This window comes from Lepisma saccharinum, chromosome 7 (assembly GCF_977018435.1).
Source record: "Lepisma saccharinum chromosome 7, izLepSacc3.1, whole genome shotgun sequence".
NCBI classification, from domain to species: domain Eukaryota; kingdom Metazoa; phylum Arthropoda; class Insecta; order Zygentoma; family Lepismatidae; genus Lepisma; species Lepisma saccharinum.
The window spans coordinates 52,010,470-52,020,011 of record NC_139235.1 but is presented as its reverse complement, the minus strand read 5'-3'; the positions used below and the strand labels follow the sequence as shown (position 1 = coordinate 52,020,011).

General features: G+C 40.5%; 1 protein-coding gene across 1 annotated transcript; it reads right to left on the bottom strand.

The window, feature by feature from the left end:
* Nucleotides 1-1,936: 1,936 nt before the first annotated feature.
* Nucleotides 1,937-2,476, bottom strand: LOC145990469 (protein GVQW3-like). Its single transcript, XM_083126162.1, has one exon. The coding sequence runs from the start codon at nucleotides 2,474-2,476 to the stop codon at nucleotides 1,937-1,939; it is 540 nt and encodes a 179-aa protein (XP_082982288.1).
* Between the last annotated feature and the right edge of the window lie 7,066 nt (nucleotides 2,477-9,542).

Below are 9,542 nucleotides of genomic sequence, written 5' to 3'. Positions count from 1 at the left end.
GGTCCAACCTAAGCAACCTGTGGTCCAAGTAAGGAAACCAGTTGCCTATAATGGACCGATGTCACTACTTTCGTTTATGTACTCTATTATATTGGTTCCTGCATTTTTTTGTTGAAATACATATATGAAATGAAAGCTAATAGTTTGTGCTTCTCATAGCTACAATTTCGTTCTTTTCTGTGTCTTGTTTCTGATGCAGAAGCAAAACAGTGCCAACTGGTCCAGTTTCGGCAACTCTCCCTTACATCGACCAAAAGGCTATCCATATCATGGCAACATGTCGTTTTCTCCATTAGTTTCTTGCTGTGGCTTCTCGATATACGTGTGTTTAAAAGTCCTGCGGAATTCTAAAAACCTACAACATTAAAGTAATAGGTTCATTTCTACGAAATATTGTTCTCTTGTACACAGAGGAAAATTTAAAATTTTGTTCTCCCCACACTGCTGAATGACGTGTGTGCAGGTGATCACGCGATCACGTGATTCCAAGATGGTGTCGATGCAGGAAAAAGCTCAGTGAGTGTTATGGCATGCCGAGTTAAAATGTTGTGTTTTGGTGCGGAGAAGGTTCCAAACTACGTTTGGAAAAATACCTCAAGCGGACACAAGTGCGTGTACAAGTTTAAGGCTATGGGAAGCGCAGCAGATTTGCCACGAGTGACGATGTGGTGGATGCTGTGCAGGAGAGCGTTCAACGGAGTCCAATGAAATCTCGTAAATGAAGATCCTTGGAACTGGGATTGGCGAGGTCTACGTTACACATTATCTTACGAAAGAAAGTGAAAGTCAGGCCCATACAAGTCGAGATTTGTGCACGATCTGATAGAAGAGGACTGTGGCAGATGGATTGGGAGCAGAACACCCACGACCTTGGCCTGCAAGATCACCAGACCTTCCGGCTTGCGATTACTGGCAATGGAGACATGTCAAGATCCATGTATGCAGAGAAACCGACAGATCTTGACGAACTGATCCAAACCACAACAAACATTATTTTTTATAAGTTTCCTCTGTGTAACAGATAATATTTTGTTCTAATATACCTATTACTTTAAAAGTTATAGGTTTTTAAAATCCTGCAGGACATTTAAAACACACATACTAAGCATCACTCGAAATATAGCATCTGCGTAAGCCATACACAAATTTAGTTGCGTCTATTATTCGAAGAACTTCCACATTTGGGTTCCAACTGTTTTTAATCTGTAATCACGTGCTTTCTTCTTCGTTGGTCGCTAAATTTACCTGTGACGTTCCTTTCCGATTCAGGATTATTACGTCACGATAACCTGCCCAATCTTCTTACGCGGTAAGGTTATGAGTAGGGGAATGATTTTAAGGTGCAACATTATGGTCTGGAAAGGGGAAAAAAAGTTCTGAAAATGTTTTCAAAAAGGTGCAAGAAAAGGTGCTGCTGAAATGCCTTTATTCAATGCTCTCTTTTTCTGCGCCTTTTGTATATGATGCGCGCGGACCGCGTAGAGAACTGTAGTTCTGCCGAATAGGTTTTGTTGAAGTTTGTGGTTTCTCTCGCGGGTTTTGCTACATTATCTTGGAAAGTATTGGGGCTTCAATGAATATTTTATAGCATTTTATTGCTCTCGTTCTGCTCTACAAAATGAGACTATATGATTTTTTGTAGCTGCTCAAGAAGAGTAAAAATTATTTATGTTTCTTTCCAATTTTTAACAAAACATGAAAGAAAAGAAAGGAATAAGGTGCTGAAGCATCAAAGAGGGTAAAAAGAGGATAAATGTGTTATCTCACGATCTGTCCAATGTCTGGCAGTAGGTCACAACATTGACAGTGGTACCAGGTGGAAGGAATTCCAGGTGAATCACACCAAGGTGGTCCCAAAAGAACGTGGCCATTGTTTTCCTTGCACATGTTACTGTTTTAAACTTTTTGGGTGGGGGCGATGATGGATGTTTCCACATCATGGAGGAACGTTTGGATTCCGGTGTCCACAATGGCACAGGTGTCTCATCACCCGTAATGATGCGATACAGAAATGACGACCCTTCTTGTTGATAACGGATTGGTTAAGACTCATGCCCATTTGTCTGCCTTTGTCATAATCAGTGAGATTTCTTGGTACCCAATGTGCACACACTTTGCGGTAGCCAAGCGTGTTGTGCACAATACTGTGCACAGAACCATACGAAATGTTCAGTGCATCTGCAATGTGTGACAGTGTGATTCGCCTATCCTCCCTAATCATTCCCTCCACCTGACAAATGTTCTGGTCGGTAGCTGAAGTTGACGGTCTGTCACTTCGCTTATGATCATTAATGTCAGCCCTACCATTTTCAAACTCCTTACACCAACACCACACTTGTTTCCTGGATAACACGTTGTTTCCATACACCTCCACAAGTTCCCGATGGATCTCGGCTGGTTTCTTCCCCTTCGCATTCAAAAACCTGATCACACTTCGCACTTCTACATTTGACCATGTTTCCAGTAACCCTGCCATCTTCGAACTGCGATTCTCTGCAACTGTGTCACCGTGCTGCTCTCTAGTGGTCACCAGGGATACTATCCATCAATACCTACAACACACAAAAATACAGTTACTAGCATATCGTTGTACATTTTCAGGGCACTTGTCACCTTACTTTTTGATTCTGCCTTGTACATTTAACCAACCAATGTGCTAGCCTTAAGTTTTTCTCGAAAATCTAATAATTAAAAAATATGGACAATTTAACATGGTATTTCATTCAAATATACATCAGTTTATTAAGTATTGATCCAAACTATTTTGGGGGATTATGGTGAACTATTTTAAGTGATGGGCACCCCTGTTTAAGGAGGAGAGGCAAATCAAGTAGCCTATATTGTTCAGTAAAGGTAAGAAAATGTTACTTTCAGAAGAGACGCTGTCGTAATTAAATACTTTCTGGGGATTAAGATATTGTTTGAGGAGGCAAATGGTACGATTTTGGGGGGACGCGTGACATGATTTTTGAGGGGATCTGCCATTTGGCCTTGGGGGGGGGGGGCATGGGCACCCCTGTTTTATCCCCTCAAAGGAAAATTGAATTGAAAGTATGTTATACCATTTCTTTACTATGGAACAAACACGGCTGGAAAATCATTCGCGAAAACAGTTCATTAACCTTTAAAACAAATACATTATACTTCGCGTCTGAAGTTATATTTCTAAATAGCTCATTGTTTATTTGTTTAATGTCGTCGGATGCAGAGGTTTTACAAAATTCTCCCAGAGTAACGCCGCTGCTTTTTCCATTCAAATTAACTATTTGAAAGCCTACTGCCAGGGCAAGAAGAGCTCATTTCGTCAGCCTTAGGCCAGCTTTAGACGAAAGCATTTTCCTTAGCATTAATGCCATGACCAAAGGTACCGTGTAAAGTGAGAAATCTTATGGCATTTCAGATGCCATGGCATATTTCATGGCATTTCTCAAGGATAGAACCCGCTCTATTTCCGTAGCATTTGTCGTAGGATAACCAATCAGATGCGACCTCATGGTCGAGAGTGCAAATGTAATGGCGGTCGCGTGAGAAGTAACCAACGTATCACTTCACACTTTTAATTCGTATTAAATGGTTTTAGGTAGAGAAGAATGGCGCTGATTAAATACATGCTTTACAACGTTTATTGTACACGTATGGAAGAATGTTTTAGCTTTTTCAATTGTAAACACCGTGCACACAGCATTGATAGTGTAACTCGACGTGCCTTTCGTGCTGTATGTATTGTAGTACATTGTAATTGAAACAGCTAACCGAAATGTTCCATAAAATGCTTTCGTGTAAAGTACCATCTGTTGTAAGATTTTTGGAAGCATTTACGTAGCACGTATGCTACCAAAAATGTTAAAGGAAATGCTTTCATCTAAAGGCGGCTTTACACGTTGAAGGTACGTAGATCACATTTCTCGCCGCACGCCGTCATTGAGTTAAACGTGCAATAGATACGTATTTGGTCTTTTTCTCGATGTTACTAGTTCAATCAGTGGCGGCTCGTGGTCTGGCTCTATGGGTGTGCACTTTAGTCTCGCGCCCAGAAGTGTTATACCACCCCTGTCAAATAATCGCACCTGTTTTTGCGTACATAATGATGCTTAACATTTTGCAAACCCAAGTTTGGATCACCTTTCACTGAAAAAGAGGCTATGGCACAGTTATACTTCAAAAAAAGTTAACGCGGATTTTTTACAAATTCGATGTTATTGTGCAATATGTAATTCAGCATTCGATAATCTGACAAAATCACTCAAAACATAGAAATACCTATCTACAATATCAATAATATTGTCGATTTGCAAAATATTTCATAAAAACTTACTCCTCCGCTCTGCTGATATTAATGAACAAGGAGAATAATAACATTGGCGTACACCAAAGAAGCTGATCCAACTACCACATGGATGAAATCAGTTGCAATCTATCTAGCCGTTGTTCATTTCTAATGACAGACTGATCGAACTAAACAAATCAAGCGAAATCAAGATAATAATAAATCTTAAAGAAAATTACAGTACTCACTCAGTCCACACTGCCCTGCTTCGTAGTTCAGAATTTTTCCTTCCCTTACGCCGTATCCATATATTGCTGCAGTTGCTACAGGCTTTGTAGCTAACCCTCCAAAAATTCAACAACGTTAAATATTAAGTCTCTGCTTTCGCTATGTATAGTTTCCTTATCGATCAAGAAATCAAAAACTTTGCACTGAAACAGCCACGAGCTTTTGACAACGCTAAAGAATTTTGCAACTCAGTAACAGACACTCACAATGCAAAAATGCTGACTGATTGATGTACGTTCCCTCCGCGCGGGTTGATAATTCGGCTATTGCGCCACAGAGACCGTTTATTTTGGCCAAGATGCACTAAGCAAAGGCAATACCAGGCATGTTTAAAACACCCGTCTCGCTTTAAGTTGCCTCCCTCCCCTTCACCCTTTTCTTCCCCATCATGCTCGGGACAGAATCGGAGGGAACATTTAGCATCGAAATTTCCCTTTTCTAAAAAAAGAAGTCGCTCAATTTGCAATGATGTATGGGCTGCCTCGACTCCGTCACACGATCTCTAATGGAATGGGTCTGCTAGCTCACCGATCCCTGTGTTCGCCACCTTTCTAAATGATGCAACCTCCCCTCACACGGTGCTCAAGCGAAAAGACCCAATCAGCGTCCTCTGCACGACTGCTGCAACAGCGTCATAGGGAGCGAAACTAACATTACGTTCAAGCCAAGCCCCTAGCGCAGCTCGGTCTACGCGGGTTTATATCACTGATCGCAGGCTTCTCCACCACCTCCCTTGGTGAAGCGACGTGGGAACACTTGACGTTTCGAAGGAGACAGAGTTCAATGAATAAGTATAATAATAATGTTTTGCATTACAGATTTATTTGGGTGTGCGAATGTTCGAATAGGCAGAAGCCGCTACTGAGTTCAGTAGCTCTCTTTGTGTATGGGTTTGGATTTTGTAAATATAAAAATACTGTTTATAAATTACGTGTAAATGTTTTCATAAGATTTAATGTCCTAGGTTAGTGGTTCCCAAAGTGTGCACCGCGAAATGTTCAAATATTTTCACTGAAACGACACTTACTTGTTAGACTAAACATAGTTTTCATACTTTTTACATGTAAAATGTTTCTAATTTGAAGTGTGTGTTTATTTTGTAATTTAATGCAAGCAACCTTACTACACTTACTGAACGTTTCAAGTGTTAGATAAGCTTACATTCTGATTTGGGGCACCGCGGAAAAATTTTGCAACACTAAGGGCGCCTTGAAACGAAAAAGTTAGGGAACCACTGTCCTAGGTACTTAGAATAGGACACAAAACAAATAAAAAGAAATTACCCTCCCCTAAAATGAAATCACAAATACGACACTGAGTGGGCATTCACCCCTCCCCCCAAAGCAAGAAGCTTAATTCCATCACTGCAGATAAGTACACTTTCAACTACAACAGGCGTGCCGCTTACTTCTTAGCCCAGTTCGCATTGTTGCAACAATCGCTGCAACAAACTCCCAACACTCGTGGAAAGAAGGTAAGGTAGAAGGCGCTTGTTCTTTCTTTCCTCTAAACTGCACCAAGAATGCTGTAAACTATTCTTTCCTCTTCCATTCTTGCAACATGGCCTACCAGTGGCGGCAATTAGGGGGGGGGGGGTGAGGGATGAAGTTTCCCCCCAAATTTTTGCCACTTTTGCCCCCGTACTATGCTAAACCTAATATACAAAGGGAAATATACTTCTTTCCCCCCCAATTTTGCACTTTGCCCCCCCCCCCCTGGTTTTTAACCCAATCGCCGCCATTCTGGCCTACCCACCTAAGTCATCTTGATTTAATTATTCTAATAATATCTGGACCGGAATACAAATTGTGCAGTTCTAAATTCTGTCTCATCATCCCTTTTTAGGTCCAAATACTTCCCTAAGAATTTTATTTTCAAATACTCTTAATTTATGTTCCTCTTTTAAGGTAAGGAACCAAGTTTCACATCCATAAAATATTAGAGGCAAAATTACTGTCTTGTACATTTTAACTTTTAGTGTCTTAGATATTGTGCGAGATGATAAAAGTTTATGAAGAGAAATTTGTATTTAGTGTATATTTTCCCTGTGGAATTTGCAAGACAAAGTGTAACAACCTGGACAATAGGGATGGGGGCAATTCTAAAAAACAAGTTTTAGTTTTGGAAGTCATTCCTTAGTTTTGAGGTAGGCCTAAGTACAGAGTGAGTATATGACCCCATTGGAAGCCAAGAAAAGAAACTGAGCAGAAAATAAGGAGATAAGCAGGACAATGGCGAGAGAAATAAGTGGATCAGGTCGTCGTTGTTCCCTGGGATGCAGTTGAGAGGCTGAAGCAGGTTAGTAGGCGGTTGTTTAATAAACACTGAAGGACCTTGGAACAGTTGGCTCAACGGGGAGGGTGTGCAGCCAAGTAACTGCCATAGTCTGGTTTCCTCAAGCACTGCGCCTGGAAACTTGCAATTTAGTTTTGAGTTCACTATTTGAGAATGGAATTCCTTATGCTGGAATCTAAGGCCAATTTTAGACGGGAGCATTCCTTTTAGCATTTCTGCTAGCATAAATGCTATGTAAATGCTTCCAAAATCTTATAGCAGATAGTACTTTACACTGAAGTATTTCATGTCACATTTCGGTTAACTTTTGCGATTACAATGTATAATATATACAGCACGAAAGTCACGTCGAGGTACACCATGTATGGTTAATGCACGGTGTTCTCATTTTAGACAACTAAAATATTCTTCCATGCGTGTACTGTACATGTTCTGAAGTATGTATTCAAGCAACGCCATTGCTTTGTACCTAATAACGTTTTACACGAATCGTTATTCCTCTCGGTTGAATAGTTATTGGCTTTTAAAAATGTGAAGTGATACATTGTTTACATCTCACGTGACCGCCATTACATTTGCACTCGTGACTTAGAGGTCGCTTCTGATTGGATATGCTACGAAAATGCTACGGAAAGAGGACGGTTCCTATCCTTGCGAAATGCCAAGAAATGTGCCATGGCATCTGAAATGCCGTAACATTTCTCACTTTAAACGGTAGAATTTTCGTCATGGCACAAATGTTAAGGAAAATGCTGAGGAAATGCTTTCGTCTAAAGCGGGCCCAAGTCCGGGCCTCGGATCGTAATTTGACGGGGATAGAGGGGGCACTTAACCCCCACCCCCAAAATCATCATGTTTGTTAAAATTTAAGAGATAAAGTTACTTTTGTTAAGCTCCTGGGACGTGAGGAGCAATAATAAGTAGAATTAATTATTATATTATTATCCGTGAGGTTGCTGAAGAAGTTGGCATACGTGTAGGATCCTGCCATAAAATCCTGACTGAAAAATTTGACATGCATCGCGTCAGTGTAAAATTTGTGCTCCGTTTGTTGTTGCATCATGACAACGCTCCACCTCACAGATCACTCCTTGTCACAAGTTATCTGGTAAAAAATCGCACTTCTGTTGTGCCTCATGCACACTATTCTCCTGACTTGGCACCTGCTGACTTTTTTTCTCTTTCCAAAACTGAAACCACTTTGAGAGGATGGCGTTTTCAGACCATCGAGGAAATTCAGGGAAATGCGACGAGAGTACTGCGCGCCATCAAAGAAAGTGCGTTCTAGCAGGAGTTCCAAAATTGGAAGAAACGATGGCAACGGTGTATTGAGGCTGAGGGGAGTAGTTTGAGAGGGATAGTGGTTCAAAGTGTTTATCATGAGCAATAAAGCAAGAAGAGCAAAAGTTCGATCTTTTTTTAACACTGTTACGTGCTTTATAAAACTAACTAAACTGACTAACTAAGCAACGACGACAAAGCAACTCAACAACGCAGAATCACTTCCCCGTGATACAACTGTCACTTAATTAAACATTACATGAATTATAATACGGTCAGGATAAGTGCCTACAGTTGGAGTTACCGAGATTAAACCTAGGAGGATTTGTTTTCATGCACCTGAAATGACGTGACATAGTACTAAGGTGGTTCAGAATATACACATATACTAGAACACAGATAAATACACAGTACATCTTGCCCTCTTTCACTCGATCTCTCACTCATACACACTTTCCATGGCATATTGTGACAATATGATAATTACAAAGGTTAGATTAATTAATACTTTGACTATACTCATGCTATTTCTTGGCTACATTGCCTTTTACAATTTACCGTTTAGGGTTTTAAGTATAATATGAATAATTGTTCTTCGTGCGAACCCTTTTATCTTTTCTGAAGGTACAAATATATTTCAATGAACTATTGTTTGCTGTTAACCTATACTCTGATCTATAACGTTGATTAGTCAGCCGGAATAAGGATGTCTAGTTATGCCATAGCACTGATTTAAGTTATGCAATGATTTGATTTACGCAGATTCGCGGTAGCTTGGCGTCATCTCTCTCACACACGCACATGGTTGGATCTTACCTTCGCTGCATTCCCTCTGACAACTAGACGATGTCAATAGACGGGTTCCAGCACGTCTTCCAGGATTAACAGACACGTTTGAATTCAGCCGGAAAAATGGTTCCTGGACCGTATTTAAATTCATCCATAAGGAACATTGCTGGACCGAGTTGAAATACTTTACAAATAAAAAGGTTCTTTACGGTCCAGAAACCATTTACGCTTGCTGATTTTCTCTCTTGGACCAGAATTGAATTGAAGCATTCCACAGAATAACGCTGTATGGCACTTTTGGGAATGTGCTGAGTTACCAGTGAAATCATGCTCCGGCCTTGCTTCTACAGGCTACAAGCTGGCCAGTCATAAGGTCGGATGTTGCCCAAAGATTGCTACTGTTTTTGTATAAGGTTATATGTTGTTTCTACTGTAGTCTAATAACATACAACACAGGTTTTATCCGTTGTTCTCGCATTCACTGAAATGTGCCATACAGTGTTATTCGGTGGAATGCTTCAATTTGACACGTTCTTTGGCCAAAATAACATGATTTAACTACCAGAGCAAATAATAAGTTCACATGAAAGACTCGAAAGCATACACGTGATGCCTCTCAGGG

Excerpts from the sequence above, each read along its gene's own strand:
- LOC145990469 (XM_083126162.1), bottom strand. The coding sequence starts at position 2,476 with ATGGCAGGGTTACTGGAAACATGGTCAAATGTAGAAGTGCGAAGTGTG.